At 37.1% G+C, this 17969-nt stretch overlaps 1 protein-coding gene and 1 pseudogene across 1 annotated transcript; both read right to left on the minus strand.

Annotated features, from left to right (window-relative positions):
- Window positions 1–872: 872 nt before the first annotated feature.
- Window positions 873–3455, minus strand: LOC112012345 (stearoyl-[acyl-carrier-protein] 9-desaturase, chloroplastic-like; annotated as a pseudogene).
- An 8128-nt stretch (window positions 3456–11583) lies between these two features.
- Window positions 11584–12117, minus strand: LOC136069192 (uncharacterized). Its single transcript, XM_065777461.1, has one exon. The coding sequence runs from the start codon at window positions 12115–12117 to the stop codon at window positions 11584–11586; it is 534 nt and encodes a 177-aa protein (XP_065633533.1).
- Window positions 12118–17969: the final 5852 nt, after the last annotated feature.

Consider the following 17969-nt stretch of genomic DNA (forward strand, 5'->3'; position numbering starts at 1 on the left):
ACACCAATTTATTAGTTCAACTATTAGTTTTTAGTTTACTTCAACTAAATCATTAATTTTGTTTAAACTAGTTAAAACATTAAAAGTTAATCTCAATTCTTTAACTAAACATTGATAATTTTTTTTTAAGTTATATTTACTTTATTTCTATTTTACTAAACCATATCAATTTTTATTTTTATTTTTCTGTTTTGCTAAGTGTAAGAACTATGAAGTAAACTACTTTTTCTTTTCTGGTCTAAGAAAGTGAGTGAAATCGAAGAGTGGGTAGAGTTAATAGGTTTTAGTTTTAAGTTCTGGGCAGATTAAAACCTTCTTGTGCGCCAAATGTACAAAGTAAACCACCTATGAATGCTCTTCTTGGTACCAGAAAATGACTCTCCTATTGAGAAGAAATTAAACTAGCTAACCGTTAAAGAGAATAGTCAATAGAGAAAAAGAGAGGGCTAGTTGGGTTTTGCTTATTAAACTAGGTTGTGTTTTGATTCATATTAAATTAGCCCATAAATTGCGCATAAATACTACTGAAAAATGAGCCAAACAAGTCAAGTCTGACCTCACATGCATGATGCCACAATAACATTTGTCTTATGTAAATTCTTTGGTTACATTTAGATAGGGCTAAGAACAACACCAACCTATCTTTTATCATTTAACGTATGATCTGTACATTATTTTGCTCATATAATCTGACATAAGGATTTTTTTTTTTTTTTTGGGTAGTTCATTTCACTTATAGCTAAGTGATATTGTTTGGTCTTCTTATAAAGAGAACTAAGCTTCAAAGCTTCCTCCCCAATTATTTTAATATTTAAATTACCAAAAAAAAAAAAGAGTAATGGTGGGAAGAAACTAGGAAAATAGAACATTTAATAAGCTAGCTACACCACTCTACCAGAAATCCAGCTGAAAGGAATGGTGGGTGCTTTTTGGTCCTTTGCCATAGCTCTCTCCTCTAGCCTTCTCATTCTTTGAGCCAACCTACATACATAGTCCCGGGCTTCTCGTCCCTCACTTGTAAGTCCAGTCAGCTTCTGTACCTTCCATTTAGTCACCAAAAGTTCCACAATTTCTCTATAGTCCCTAGTCGTGTAGACCCCAATCCTTGATGCAACGATACCAAAGTGATCAAAAAGATTATGGTCATGGCCATCATACATCAAATGGGCTGGCATTGCGATTTTCCTCTTCATCATGTCTGCGAAAGGCTATCACCATTTCATTTGGATCGAGATCAAAATGCTTCTCAGCTATTTTTGTACAAGCAGTTTCATGGCGTTTCTCATCTAAGGCAATTATGCCACATACTTGGGCAAGCTTTACTTCCCCATGTTGCATGGCCAGCTTGGCTATGTTCCCATGGGAGATAAATGTTGCTCGTTCTTGGAATGATGTGTAAATGGTCCAAAGGTATAGATTATATCCGGTGCCAATATCCTAGGTCCAAAATGCATTAGACAGTAACATGTTGAACTACATGAATTTTGAGAGTATAGATTTCCATCCAATAACATTATAAATTTGAAGAGCATTTCATGTAGGAATAATATAGCAAGGCTTAACTCGTCAATGTTAGGTTTTAGATTTAAACTCAATGTGACATTGTGTTAAAGGAGAGTTGTAGCTATTGTATTTGAATTATGTTAGAAGTTTGGACAATTAAAAAACTGACCGCAATTTTGAAAACCAATAACTGCTTTTATTGGAATTGCACCTTTTTGATAATCAAATCTGATAATTAGAATAGTTAACCACTAAGAAGCATGGATACTTCAAAACTTCTGACATGTCCATATCAGACACGCCAGCAATACTTTTGCATGTTTGTTCTCATTAATTTGATATATTTTTAAAATTTTGATAATTTTTATTTATTTTGAAAACTTACAAATATAAATGAAATATGCCTATAAGTAAATAAAATTACCTAATATATTAATTAATTGTGGTATCTCAACCGTATCGAGTATTAATTTTTTTAAGAATTATCTTGTCATCATGTCTCATGTCTTCACAAAAAATAAATGTAACTATTTAAAACTTTTTTCTTGCAGACAATACGTGCTTAAGACTAAATAATGTTAATTGTTCGATCCAATAAATTTATTTAATTTATTTTTATTTTATATTTTATATTTTAAGAAGGTGCAAAAGGAAATAATTGTTAAAATTCTAGTTAAATTATTAAAATCGTCTCATGTTTTCACAAAAAATATATATAACAATTTAAAACTTTTTCTTGTAGACAATAGGTGGTTAAAACTAAATCATGTTAATTTTTTCTCTCATAAATTTCTTTAAGTATTTTTTTTTAATTTTATATTTTAAGGTAAATGAAAAAGCTTTGAAATTCTTATGTTGCATACCTTACAATTCCTGAACCAGGGGCGGCTTGATACATTTGAGGACCTAAGGCGAAAATTGGTTATCTTGTTTCATATATAAAATTACTATTAATCAACATGAGCTATGTTGAATTTTTTTATTAAAAAAAAAAAGTTTATAAACACAAAAAAATTTGACAAAACTTTTTTACATTTGTTGATGTAGCAGATTGATAGTAGTGAGTAAAAGAGCGATGTCAGTAGTGAATATAGTTGAAAACTAGTAAAAGTTTGCTAACTTGACTATTGTGAAAGATATTGTGAATTTTTTTGTGAATTGCTTTGTTCCTTTTCTTTTTTTCTTTTAGAAGTGCTACATTCAGAATATTTTTCATTAGATGTTAAGTTATTTCTTGTTTTCTAGTTGAACCTACCTCTAAAATTATTTTTTTGCAGTTAATAACAACCTTTAACAAGCTGCTATTAAGATTTTTTGTAAAAATGTTGTGAAAAATGTTGTGGACATAGTATTTCTTTCTCTTTTTTATTTGTTTTTCATTTGAAAAAAAAATATTATTTTATATATTGGTTAATATTTTTGCTTAATTAATATTATTGGTTAAAATTTAGGAGTCTTTTTTTCACTTGGGGCCTTAAGCAGCCGCATCAATGGCTTATACCATTGAGCCGGCCCTGTCCTGAACCAATCAAGTATTGAGTTATCTTCTCAATTTGCTTCATGTCCACTTTTCTAGAAATAAAAAGGTACTCATTGAGAAGATCACCATGTCTGTTTTCTTCTGCACTCCATGCCCTAGCCCAAATTGCCCAAGGTGTGTTATCTACACCCGTTTCATCATGAAAATTTTTTGTGTAATTAATTTGAGTTTGATAAGTTGGAAGGGCTTCTTCTGTGATCATATCACCAACTAAGGCAACAAAGTACTCGTCAGGAATGTCTCTTGTTCTCTTCCTTAGTTCATTGACTTACTCAATAAATCCATCTGAGGTAGGGTCTAGCAAAAAATCTTGTGGTTGCCAACATTCCTCAATTGGTTTTAGGAGAGCTAGGACATTGTTTTTAGCTCAATCTTCCTTAGATTTGAAAATTTCAACCGCCTTAGGTGGCATGGGATGGGCTTTGTTCACATTGAATTCACTAGGATGGCCTACATGCTTTTTTGCTCCTCTAAATCCAAAGTGACAGAAGCAATTAATTTTAGGATGTTGAATCTAAAATACAAACTATGGTCAAATTAAATACTTATGAAAACAACAGTTTATTGATGTATATCAATTTGGTACAAATTAATTTTAGCTTTATGAAATTATAGTTGTCTAAAAAACTTGTACCTAGATAATAAAAAATAATAAAAAGTTTGTAAAAGTTGTATCATGAAAAAAAAAAAAAAAAAACTCTTTCTAGATGTCCAATAGAGGCTAATGATACACGGCAAAGAAAACGGCTCAATGACATAAATTCGCAAGAGGCAAAACAGATTAAACAATACTTTCAATACCTATTAGTGTCAAATACAGCAAAATGAGGAAAGTAAAGGAGATGGTAAAAGAAAGAGAGAGCACTATTGTGCTACCAGCTTGTACAAAATACCCTTAAGAGCTGTAATCTTAGATGGTCTTAAGTGATTGAGTAGAGTATGTGTTTTAGGTAAGATGGATATTAATGGTTTATTAATGCAATGCTTTGTAATAAATTTGAGATGCTCCTAAGATCCATGAAAGGATGGCAAGCTTCAATTTTGTTTTTGCATAAGTACTAGGGTGGGCTGGATTAATCACAATTCAAATAAATTTTTTTACTAAACTTGATTTTATGAACCCTTTTAGGCCAAAATGGCACTGGGAGAACCTATTAAATCTGCCAAAGCTCGTTAGAAATCATTAAACGAAGTTGGCATGCTTCTCATTGCCAAATGCGGTCAGGCAGAATTATTAGTCACATAGAGCAACTTGTGAAGGTACCTTTTCTGTGTGAATGGCTAGCGCATGGGTTTATTCATGGGTGTTCAAATTTTGCAAGTGTCACCGGCCCACTTTGGAAGATTTATATCTTGGGCCATGTTCAACCCAAAATAGACCTAATCTTTACCCTCCATACTATACCCTTTTGCTTTCCCTCATTAAAGTACATGGGCTTGGGCCATGTGTAGGATGAAATAAGATATTACAAAACAAAGATAATTGGTCCTAAGAGATTGGGCTTTGCTTCTTATGGCCTATAAGGTCTTTTGCAAATTAGTAGTGAAAACTACAATTTACTCAATATTTTGAAAACTACAATTTACTCAATATTTTTTTTACAATTTAAACTACAATTTTGAAAACTACAATTTACTCAATATTTTTTTTATTAGTGGTGAATTTTAACAAATTCATCATTGTATTATATCTTTTATTTTTTATTTTTTTTATTTTTTTTTTATCTTCCATAGTTACAAAATTTTTAAAAAATTAAAAATTAATAGCTATATCATCAATAAATTGTTTAACTTGCAATTTTTTTGTAGTTTAAGAATATGTATAAAATATAATATTATTGTTCATAGAGTAAACAATATCCGATTTATACAAAATTTGACATATTTATTAAGAGCATAAAAAACATGCAATTCAACGATTAAATTTTCAAAATATGTAGTAATATTTATTTTATTGAATAAAGTTATAATCTTAGGGTACAACTAGCTTTGTAACTAAACTTTATCCATTAAGTATTCATATCAATAATAATATAATAAAAGTGATCATCATATTATTATAACTTTGTATGCATGCATATATACCTTGTCTAAAGAGCAAATATAATAAATCATGATATTATAATACATGGTGTGAAAATCAACAATTCAAATGATTTATTGATCCATCTTTTATTCTAATTATAAAAAAATGTTAATTTTTGTGAAAAGATGAGAGAACTTGAAATTTAAACTCACTTAGTGTTGGAGAAGATGGAGGAAGTCATAGAAAATTTAGGCAATCTCTAACTTCAGCTCTGGAACACTAAGCACTGAGATAAAGAGTGAACTGTTAGTACATAGCTATTATGAAATCAGGAATATATAAATTCTTTTTATTGTGGTTCCTTGCCTAATGGTGTTCAAACGGCACCAGGAAATATTGAAGAAGATATTTATGAAAGGTTAAGAAAGGAAAAGATTTGTGACTCAGCAGTTGACTTAATAAGGGACTGCTACCTCACGTGCTCAATTAAAAAACACTAAGCAGCAGCTTATCAACTCACGTGTTGATCAGGTTTCTCCTAGGGCTTCACCGACTCTTGAGAAAGCACGCAGCCCTCAGACTTGGACACGCAAAAACAGATCGCATAGCTTAACTGTATCAGGTGCGAGGCAGAATATTTTGGGTCAAAAAAGAGTAGCAGATGAAACAGATTATCAACTTGAGGTGCCTGCTAAACGCATCCATGTTCTTTGTAAAGATGAGCAAACAATTTCTTTATTGGCGGAGGTTGACAGTCAGCCCCGCCAACAACAATGAGTTGTTTAGCATGGAACTGTTGTGGGTTTGGGAACTTACGTACTTACGTACTAGAAGAGAGCTCGTGGAATTAGTATGGGCAAAAGATCCCTTTGCAGTGTTTTTAGCCGAAACTCTTACAGATGAAGCAAGACTGGAGTTCATTTAGAATAATATAAATTTTGATCATCGTTGGGTGGTGCCTAAAGTGGGGCGCAGTGGTGGTTTGGTTCTTTATTGGAGGTCTACAATCAATTTGACTATAGAAGGAGCAGATAAAATTTTTATTGATGCTGTTATTGACAAAGGTTTGGAAAGTGAATGGCGTCTAACCGGTTTTTATGGTGAGCCGAAAACAGCAAGGCGGTTTGAAGCTTGGGATAAGCTTAGGAGGTTGAATTCAAATTCGGAGAGGCCATGGCTGTGTTGTGGCAATTTCAATGAAATTGTTAGATAGGATGAAAAATTGGGAGGAGCAACTCGATCCCATAACCAGATGCAACCATTCAAAGATGTGATTGATGAGTGTGGCTTTATGGACTTGGGCTTTCTTGGTCCAAAATATACATGGAGTAGACACTTCAAAAATGGTAATTCAATATGGAAAAGGCTGGATAGATGTTTGGCAACAAACAGTTGGTTTTTGAAGTTTCCGGGAACAAAGGTGTATCATCTTCGCTATGATTCATCAGACCATAGCCCTCTTCATATTGCTTTTTTGGGTATTGATCCTCCTACCTGAAAAAAATTATTTCGATTTGAAGAGATGTGGTTGTCACATTCGAGGTATGAGGAAGTGGTGCTAGCAACATGGACTAGTGTTAGGGAGCTCGGGTCTACTGATTCTATTTTGGCCAAAGTAGACAAGTGTGGGAAAGATTTAGGGTGGTGGAACAAAAATGTTTTTGGTAGTGTGAGAAGGGAATTGGATTGATTGAAGAAGAATCTAGCTAAGGTCAAAATTGAAGCCATGGCTAGTGGTAACAACCATCGGATTAGGCAATTAAAAAGGGAGATTGAGGTGTTATTGGAGAGAGAAGCTATTATGTGGGCTCAAAGATCAAGGGTACTATAGGCAAGGCAAGGGGAAAGAAATACCAAATATTTTCACAGTGATGCTACAAGGAGATATAGGAAAATATGATTGAATGAATTAGGGATGAGGAGGGTAGATGGAAGGACCAACCGAATGATATATCCACAGTTCTGGTAAATTATTTTAAAAACTTATTTACCTCAACTGAACACATTATGCCCCAAGATGTATTATCATGTGTACCTGCTATTATTGATGATGAGATGAATGCCACTCTAAGTGAAGAATTTGATGAAAAAGAAGTGGAGGAGGCTTTACAACAAATGGCACCACTCAAAGCTCCTAGACCTGATAGAATGCCTCCACTCTTCTACCAGAATTTTTAGGGCACAGTAAGGAAGGATGTTACTACCTCCATTCTGGCTTGGTTGAGCTCAGGTACCCTACCTTCCCCCATAAACCACACTTTTATTACTCTCATTCCTAAAACAAATAAGCCAGAATATGCTTATCAATTCCGCCCAATTAGTCTTTGTAATGTGCTATACAAAATCTACTCCAAAGTTTTGGCCAACTGATTGAAAAAATTACTGTCCTCTATTATAACTGAACACCAATTAGCTTTTACAAAGGATAGACTAATTTTTGACAATATCTTTGTAGCTTTTGAAACCCTTCATAGTTTGCAAAATTTTAAGTCAAGTACTCATGGTTTTATGGCTATCAAATTGGACATGAGTAAGGCTTATGATCGGGTAGATTAGGGTTTCTTGGAAAAATTGATGAGGCAAATGGGTTTCAATGAAAGGTGGATCCAATTGATAATGGGGTGTGTAAAAACTGTTTCGTATTAAGTGTTGGTGAATGGAGAGCCTTGTGGGATGATACAGCCTACCTGTGGGATAAGACAAGGTGACCCACTATCTGCTGTACTAAAGGCCTAAATGGACTAATCAAGATAGCTGAAAATAATGGAGAAATACATGGTTTTTCACTATGTAGGAGAGGGCCCAAACTAACCCATTTGCTTTTTACAGATGACAGTCTTCTCTTTTGTAGGGCAACCATAGAAGAATGTGGCAAGGTACTGGAGATTTTGAATATGTATGAGAAGGTGTCGGGGCAAAAAATAAATAGAAGCAAAACGACATTATTCTTTAGCAAGTGCACCCCCAAGAGAAATGAAAAATGAAATAAAGGTGGCTTTCGGTGTTCCAGAAATCATGCAATATGAAAAGTACTTGGGTCTTCCTTCTTTTGTCAGAAAAAGAAAAAAAAATGCAAGTTTCAACTACATCAAGGAGAAAATGTGGAGGAAGTTACAAGGATAGGAGGGTAAATTGCTCTCTCAAGCTGGTAGGGAAGTGTTACTAAAGTTAGTTATATAAGCTATCCCTACCTACACAATGGTTTGTTTTAAATTACCCACTAGATTGTGCCATGAAATTGAAGGCCTAATTAAAAAATTTTGGTGGGGTCAACGTGGTGATCGTAGAAAGATTCATTGGATTAAGTGGGAGGACATGACAAAATCCAAAACAATGGGTGGAATGAGTTTTATTCAAAGGGGTGCAAGATGGAGGGTTGGAAATGGAGAAAATATAAATATATGGCAACAGCGGTGGCTGCTTAGAAAACACCCAACAAACCTCCCAACATTTCCCATACAAGACTTTGAAAATGCTACTATGTCCTGTTTGATTGATCAAACCACAAGGCAATGGAGGGCAGATTTGGAAAATGGGTTATTTGTGGAGGAAGGTGCTGAATTAATCAAGTCAATGTCGTTAAGTATTGTGGAAGCAGAGGATGTGATATTTTGGCCATACACAAACAATGGTATCTATACATGTAAATCAGGTTACCGATTCCTTAAAGAAGAAGCTGAAATGGAAACCACTAACCAGGTTCCTCCTCTTCAAGACAAACATGTGTGGAAAGCTATTTGGTATATGCAAGTACCGCAGAAGGTTAAGATGTTTACATGGAGAGCTTGCAGAAACGCCATGCCAACAAAACAAGCCCTGATGAGATGCACAATCATTGATAATTCAATCTGTGATTGTTGCCAAGCTGAAGTTGAAGACCCACTCCATGCTTTGTGGACTTGCACCGAGCTTGACACGGTTTGGGCAGATCAAGCTTTATGGGAGTTCTGAAATTCCATCGGTTTTATAGACTTTAAAGACCTGGTTTTATGGATAATAGCAGAAGGTAAGCAGCTCAATCTTTTTGCAGTCATTGCATGGTCAATTTGGAATCAAAGAAACAAGGCTCAGGTACAAGCTCCTGCTAGCGACCTTCATCAGATTGCTGTTGTTGCTAGAATTGGTTTGGATGAGTTTCACATGACAAGACAGGGGCTGGAGCTTTAGAGGCAACGTGCAGTCTGATCAGCACAAAACTAGTGGCTTCCTCCTCCAATGGACATGGTGAAAATAAATTTTGATAGAGCGACGTGTCCAGAAAAGAAGAAGGCTGGTGATGATGCCGAAAAAATTACCAGTGAGCCACACGGTTCTCGCACATTCGAAACGGCACCTACACAACACAAAAGCTGAAGACCTTAAGAGGAGTACCGATGTGGTACCGGCCCAATACCCTCCAAAGGTCAAGTTAGAACTTCTCGCAACTCTAAAGTGCTAAAGCAGGGTCAATTATGCGTACCTTGGTTTGTGAAGGTATTGGGGTTTTTATAGTAGTAGAGGCTTGACCTCTCTTCCTTGGGTTAGAAGTCTTTTCCTTATAGGAATCCTCATGAGCGTATATTGCAGAATCCTTTCCTTGTAGGAGACTAACACTAAGCGTGGGATACAAGACATTTCCTTACATACTCATGCGTGATGATCAAGTCAAGAATACATTGGAGCCGTCAGCTTTAGGGTCGTCAGCTTTACCTACTCCCTCGTCAGGGTTGTCAACTTTGCCTACTCCCTCGTCAGGTTCGTCAGCTTTGCCTATTGCCTTGTCAGGGTCGTCAGCTTTGCCTAGGACCTCGTCAGGGTCGTCAGCTTCGCCTACTACCTCGTAAGGGTTGTCAGATTCGCCTACAACCTCGTTAGGGTCGTCAGCTTCGCCTACTGCCTCTTCAGGGTCGTCAGCTTTGCCTACGACCTCGTCAATGTCGTCAGTTTCGCCTACTGGCTCATCAGCTTTATTAGGCTACCCATCTTCATTGCCTAAGGTCAACTTGTTGGTTATGCAGTGAGCTTCGTGGACTCCCTAACATTGTTGCTTACTAATGGATCCTGACGGAGGTTTGCTTACCCTCTTTAGGTTACTCTCTTCAACTTACTCTTCAGTTTACTGCCTTCAGCTTACTGCCTTCAGCTTACTACCTTCAGCTTACTGTCTTCAGCTTACTACCTTCAGCTTATTGTCTTCAACTTATTGCCTTCAGCTTAGAAACTGACGGCTTCATCTTGCGTGATGTCTTCAGTATGCATAATAGAGCTGACGGGTCTTTGGAGATCAACTTTTATTTTTCCAATTAAAAAGTTCCCTTATCAGTTGCCCCCCACTCCATAACCTCATCAGCTTTAGCTGACAGGTTATGGAGTTAACATCGTCAGAAAGGTCACTCATGTGTGACGCCTCGAGCCGCCTTTATTAAATGCTTGAGCATGTGACGCAAACTGATCGATTCCGTTTTCGGATGAGCCTCTACAGTCAACACCCATGGGTGATACTATTTTTGAGGAAGATGACGATCTTACCAAGTCCGTTGCTTTTTATTTGGCATGTGTGTCTATCCTTGGCATTTGTATGTATGTTAGGATACGCTCGTACTTGGTAATTTTAAGGCGAATCCATCCGCTTAAGGTGTCTTTTAGACACGTCTTCTTTAATGGTTTCAAACCATCTTCTTCTTTGAATGTGTCCTTTTTGTGGACTGGTGGATTTGTTCACGAATCCATCCATTTGTGGATAATGGCGTCAGCTTGCTTTTACTTGATGGACTTGTTCACTTGTGGGACAAGTCATACATTCATCCACTTTGTGGATAAGTTCATTCATTTTTAAGGGTGAGGTTATCCACTTTGGACTCATCAATGTCATCCACTTTGTGGATTTAATAGGGTCATCCACTTTGTGGACTTATTAAGGTGAAGTGTTGGTACCTCGTCACCATTTTGGTCGTCCATTTGTAGGCGACTTATTATGGTGATCATCTACCCATAGTTGACTTCGGTCATGTGTCTACCCGTAGGTGATTTAATGTAATGACTATTCACCCGTAGGCAACTTTGACCACGTGTCTACCCGTAGGTTGCTTAGCGTAGTGACTATCCACCCGTAGGTGACTTAGCGTAGTGACTGTCCACCCGTAGGCGACTTTGGCCATGCGTCTACCCGTAGGTGACTTAGTATAGTGACCGTCCACCCGTAGGTGACTTTGGCTATGCGTCTACCCGCAGGTGACTTAGCACAGTGACCATCCACCCGTAGGCGACTTTGGCCATGCGTCTACCTGTAGGTGACTTAGAGCAGTGACCGTCCACCCGTAGGGGACTTTGGCCATGCGTCTACCCGTAGGCGACTTAGCCATGTCTAAATGAACTCCTCTTATTATAATAAACCATGCATTCATAGAAAAAGTAGTTCTTAAAAAGAAAACGAAGACCTGCCCTTTGGGCTTTGTAGCAAAAACTAAAGTAAATAGAAAAACTGAGTATAACTAACATTCACTAAGGTAAACTAGAAATAAAGGGGTGCCGCTCTTCATGCCATCCTTTCTACTGGTAGTACTTCCGTAGGTACTTGGTGTTCCATGGGTGGTGTAGCTTCTATCCATCCAGCGTCTCCAGTTCTTGCCATCTTCCGCCATCTGTCCTGTTGCGTATCCTCCTGCCTTTCTCTCTTCACTAGAGTTAGAAGCGTGTCTTCAGCATTCATGTACTTGGTGGCCCTGTAAAGTACTTCCGACATGGTCTTGGGGTCGTTTTTGTATAATGAGAACAAAAACTTACCCTTTCGCAACCCATTTGTGAAGGCTGCTACAAGTATTTTGTCGTCAACTTTGTCGATCGATAGCGCTTCCTTATTGAAGCGCGTTATGTAGGATCTCAGCGTCTTGTCCTCTCGTTGCTTGATACTCATCAAGCATGCCGTGGACTTCTTATACCTATGTCCCCTAATAAAGTGTGTAGTGAACTGAGCACTTAGGTCTTTGAAAGTGCTGATGGAGTTCGACGTCAGTCGGCTGAACCATACCCTTGTAGGGCCCTTCAGCGTTGTAGGGAAGGCCTTACACATTATTTCGTCCGCTACCCCTTAAAGGTGCATCAAGGTCTTGAAGGTCTCTAGGTGATCCAGAGGGTCCTTCACTTCGTCGTAACTGTCTATATGCGGTATGCAAAATTTATGTGGTAGGGGGAAGGAATTGATAGCTGCAGTGAATAGCGAGTCGATGCGATTTACCAGATTGTCAAGGTCGCTGGATACCCGTCCTTTGAGGGCATTCATCATGACCTCTATTTGTTCCTTTAGTTCCTGTATCTCCGTGGCAATGTGTGGTTGAGTTGCATCCGTGAGGGATGGCATGCTCAGATTTTGACGCTCCAGTCTACTAAGAGCATTACTGCCCTCCAGCCTTTCTCGTTCTCTTCTATCGGCACTGGTGCCTTCTTGGTCCTGCTCTTAAGTGCCGTGACCTGCATTTTTCTGGTGTAACTAATCCTCCAGATTGTTGTTTTGCTTAGTGAGGCATTCCACGGCTGCAGTGAGAGTTTGCACCTGTCTCTTGAGTGCAGTTGGGCGTGGTTCGTCTCCTTGAACGTTGTTGGTGGTTGCCATCGAGCGAGTAAATACCATGCAACTCTTTGTCCGGGAAGCGATAATATGGCTTACAAGTCGTAAAAATCATTCCCAAAGACGGCGCCAACTGATGATGCCAAAAAAATCACTAGTGAGCCACACGGTTCTCGCACACTCGAAATGGCACCTGCACAACAAAAAAGCTGAAGACCTTAAAAGGAGTACCGATGTGGTACCGGCCCAATACCCTCCGAAGGTCAAGTTAGAACTTTTCGCAACTCTAAAGTGCTAAAGCGGGGTCAATTATGCGTACCTTGGTTTGTGAGGATATTGGAGTTTTTATAGTAGTAGAGGCTTGACCTCTCTTCTTTGGGTTAGAAGTCTTTTCCTTATAAGAATCCTTATGAGCGTATATTGCGGAATCCTTTCCTTGTAGGAGACTAACACTAAGCGTGGGTTAAAAGACATTTCCTTACATACTCATGGTGGTGATCAAGTCAAGAATACATTGGAGCCGTCAGCTTTAGAGTCGTCAGCTTTGCCTACTCCCTCGTCAGGGTTGTCAACTTTGCCTACTCCCTCGTCAGGTTTGTTAGCTTTGCCTACTGCCTTATCAGGGTCGTCAGCTTTGCCTATGACCTCGTCAAGGTCGTCAGCTTCGCCTACTGCCTTGTCAGGGTCGTCAGCTTCGCCAACAACCTCGTTAGGGTCGTCGGCTTCACCTACTGCCTCTTCAGGGTCGTCAGCTTTGCCTACGACCTCATCAAGGTCGTCAGCTTCGCCTACTAGCTCGTCAGCTTTATTAGGCTACCCATCTTTATTGCCTAAGGTCAACTTGTCGGCTATGCGGTGAGCTTCGTGGACTCTCTAACATTGTCACTTACTAATGGATCCTGACGGAGGTTTGCTTACCTTCTTCAGCTTACTCTTCAGCTTATTACCTTCAGCTTACTACCTTCAGCTTACTGTATTCAGCTTATTATCTTCAGCTTACTACCTTCAGCTTATTGTCTTCAGCTTACTACCTTCAACTTACTACCTTCAGCTTAGAAACTAACGGCTTCATCTTGCGTGATGTCTTCAGTATGCATAATAGAGCTGACGGGTTTTTGGAGATCAACTTTTATTTTTCCAATTAAAAAGTCCCCTTATCAGCTGGTATAGGAGTAGTGGTTCGTGTTGTAAATGGCTTGGTGCTGGCCTCATGTGCGAAGATAAAACACCAACCTTACAAGGCAGTGGAGATTAAATCCTTGGCAACAGCAATGACACTATCCCTTGCAACAGATCTTGGTTTTCGACGCATTATTTTGGAGTCAGATTCAATGGAAGTGATACAAGCTTTGTGAGAGAATTTACAGCCACTAACACCTATGGGTTTACTGATTGAGGATATCAGAAGGTTTTCCCAAAACCTTGAAGAATTGCTATTTTCTCATCCTAAAAGAGATGGCAATGCTATAGGTCATAGTCTGGCTAAATATGCTCTAAGCATACCAGATTTTTTCGTGTGGATGGAGAATGTTCCATCACACATTTTTCCTATTATACAAGCTGATTTAGCACATTTACATTAATAAAGTTCAGTTTTTCCCCTTAAAAAAAAAAAAAAAAAAAGTCTCACATATTAGTCTTTCTCTAACAAAAAGTCTCCCATATTAGCAACTCTAGTGCCTGCTAGCCTACAATCTACATGGCATGTCGATTATATTCTAGCGTGTCTGTTATTAAGGGGTGGAAATTATGCATTTTTAGGATGTCATCTAGTTAAGATAAGTTTTAATTTTTGATTAGTCCAATTAAGATAAGTTACTTTAAAATGTCAATTATGAAAAAGAAGAAAATTACTTTAGAAAGTTCCACAATCCATTATTACATGAAGCTATATTATTTACGATAAAACTTAAGTATAGCCCCTTAGATGTAGTGTATTAGGTTCTTAATTAGATTCAAATACTTGGTTACTCATGGCGAAGCTAGATTAAAAATTATCTAAAACCATCTATCTCTAAATACACCTACCCACCCACCCCCAGGAATTTGAAGGAAAAAAGAAATACTGGTTTGGGATTCACTCAAATTTTAGAATTAATTTAGAAAACAACCCAAAACATAATACAAAAATGATGGAACTCAAAAATAATAAAAAAATTCCAGCCCCTTCAAATAGATACAAACAATAATAACATCTTCAGCAAATCCCAATTCAGCAATATTATCTGGGAAAAAAAAACCCATCTGCAGTTTACTAAAAAAAATAAACAACCAAATTTGTTTAGATTAAAAAAAAAAAAAAAATCCCTTACAATGCTCTACACACAGTATTGCACACTTTGCCTCAATGACTTGCTAGTAAGACCACGCCTAAGCCATAGATGGACTCCAGTTCAGTCATTAGTGCGTTGTGTGTAATGGATTATCTCTCTGTGTTTATGCCTTTTTATATATATATATATATATATATATATATATATAGGTCTTTGTGTTTATGCATAGCCCCATTTGGTAACGGTGTTTAAATAACGAATACTGTTGTTTAAACACTACAACAACTTTTTCACACACACGCATTTTCACAAAACTTAAACAACGTTAGTAGAAATCTGTCAAGAACCTCTTAAAGCTTGGTCCTCCTTAGAAAAAATTCATGGTTCTACCACTGAGTAGAGTGATGTGCAAGATAGAGGCATCGAAACTAAATGGTCTTTAACATTCTTTTTAGAATATTCCCTATTTTGGAAATTTGAACATTCAAAGTTGTCCCAAACTTTACTTTTCTTTATAGTGGGAGAGGGGGAGTTAGGGTTTAAACCTTAGATAGATGACACTATAAAGGGTTGTAGGGCCTTTTTGTGCTTTTGGGTTAAGGCTATCTACAATGAGTAAGAGAGTTAGGGTTGGCTCGTTATTTCTGCAAAATCTACTCAAAACCAGTCTGGCACAAGACAAGTCACTCCAAATGACATTCATTTTTGTTGCTATATATATATATATATATATAGCAGCAAAAATGAATGTTAGTGCAAATAACTTGTCAATGGCTAGACATAGTTAGTAACAAAATTATAATATAAAGTGGAAGCTCTATAAGAAGTAGGCTAAAAATAGCCCAAACTCCAACTTATATAACCTTACTACCCTATTAGGCCTTAAAGTTATGCACTGTGGAGGATGGGTCAAAATACCTACTTTGTCCAATATGATTACAAAGGGTGAACTTATTACATGAGAGAGGGAAAAGATTTGTCTATTGATGCATGTAGTTTCGGTCATAATCACTCCTCTCTCTTTTCTAAGTCTCACTTCATCTTTATTTTTCTCTTTTCTTTTCTTTCAATTTCCTATTCATATTGCTTGGGTCACTATTCTTGTTCTCTTTATGCGTACTGTTCTTATTTATTTACCAAATCAAGCTTATATGATTTCTCATTTTTACCCTCATTACTTATCAACCATTTTTGTCCATTCCAAACACTCTTCAAAGGTATCCACTACCCTTCTATCCGTATGGGTTCAACCTCGACTACCCTCTAGGCATGTACAATGTTTTCTCTCTCTTCTACTACCCATCCCACAATAAACTCTCACCCATTCATTCTATCATGTACCTCTCTTTCTCCCTTTAAATGGTAAAACCTTGGGGTCTTTTTCTACCAATTCCCTTTAGCATGCATTAAGTGGTCCCAGCCAGTTTACTACCTATTTTGGGTAGAGATGCTTTCCTAGTAAAGCACCTCCCAAAAGAGGTCCTAGAATGATATAAAAAATAGGCTTCCCCTCCACCCCCCCCCCAACCAAATCACACACTTTGTAATCTCTCAAGCTGTGGGCCCACTCTCTTTGCATTAGTCGAGTTACAGGTTGGTGGTGCTCTGTGTTGGGGTTTATGCCCTAAAACCCAATTTATTGGCATGTCATAAATTTAAATTGTTTAATTATATGAGACTATTTGTAAATGAACTAATAGAACATTATCATAGTTCTTGAGATGAATTGTATGTAATTTAGTCACAGAAGATATAAATCACAAGTTCCTTGTAAACTCAAAATATAGTTCGTAGTCAATGATGAAATTGGACATTTCATCTGCAAAGACTATAAGACATCAACTAAGATAATTTGTCTTGATCATGGAAGTGGAGAATTCTAGTTGATGTGTCTTAAGTGTTAATACATATTGAACTAGACCGATATGAGATTAATTATTCAATCAACAACTGTCACATGAATAATTAATCTCACAACTTCTAATTTCATAGACTCTCAATCCTAAAAAGATAGTGAACCTGATCACGAAATGTAGGTTACTTTGATATATCAAAAATATATCTAATATTCACGGTCAAAACCTTAGTATGTTGGGTAACAACATGTAGTGTTGAGATAACACATATTCTCAAGATGGAATCTATTATCTCTTTTTATAGAGACATGAAATATCCCCTTAAGATAAGTTTAATGGGAACTAGTTATTCAAGGCGCCCACTTTAGTAAGAAGTTACTAAAGCTTATATTTATTAAAATTGGATTTCAATAAATCTCTTTTTACCCTTATTACTCACCAACCATTTTTGTCCATTCTCGACACTCTTCAAAGGTGTCCACTACCCTTCTAGCTTTATGGGTTCAACCTCCACTACCCTTTAGGCATGTACAATGTTTTCTTTCTCTTCCACTACCCATCCCACAATAAACTTTTACCCATTCATTCTGTCGTGTACCTCTCTCTCTCCCTTTAAATGGTAAAACCTTGGGGTCTTTTTCTACCAATTCCCTTTAGCATGCATTAAGTGGTCCTAGTTGGTTTACTACCTATTTTGGGTAGAGTTGCTTTTCCAGTAGCTCACCTTCTAAAAGAGGTCCTAGAATGATACCGAAAATAGGCTTTTTCCCCCCTCCACCAAATCACACACTCTGTAATCCCTCAGGTTGTGGGCCCACCCTCTTTGCATTAGTTGAGTTACATGTTGATGGGGCTCTATGTTGGGATTTATGCCCTAAAACCCAATTTATTGGCATGTCATAAATAATTAAATTATTTAATTATATGAGACTATTTGTAAATGAACTAATGAGATATTATCATAGTTCTTAAGATGAATTGTATATGATTTATGTGATTTAGTCACAAAAGATATAAATCACAAATTTCTTGTAAACTCAAAATATAGTTCATAGTCAGTGATGAAATTAATTCATCTTCGAAGACTATAACACATCAACTAAGATGGTTTGTCTTGATCGTGGAAGTGGAGACTTCTAGTTGATGTGTTGATGTGTCTTAAGTGTTAATACATATTAAACTGGACCACTGTGAGATTAATTATTCAATTAACAACTGTCACATGAAT

This window comes from Quercus suber, unplaced genomic scaffold (genome assembly GCF_002906115.3).
Source record: "Quercus suber isolate HL8 unplaced genomic scaffold, Cork oak 2.0 scaffold_155, whole genome shotgun sequence".
NCBI lineage: Eukaryota > Viridiplantae > Streptophyta > Magnoliopsida > Fagales > Fagaceae > Quercus > Quercus suber.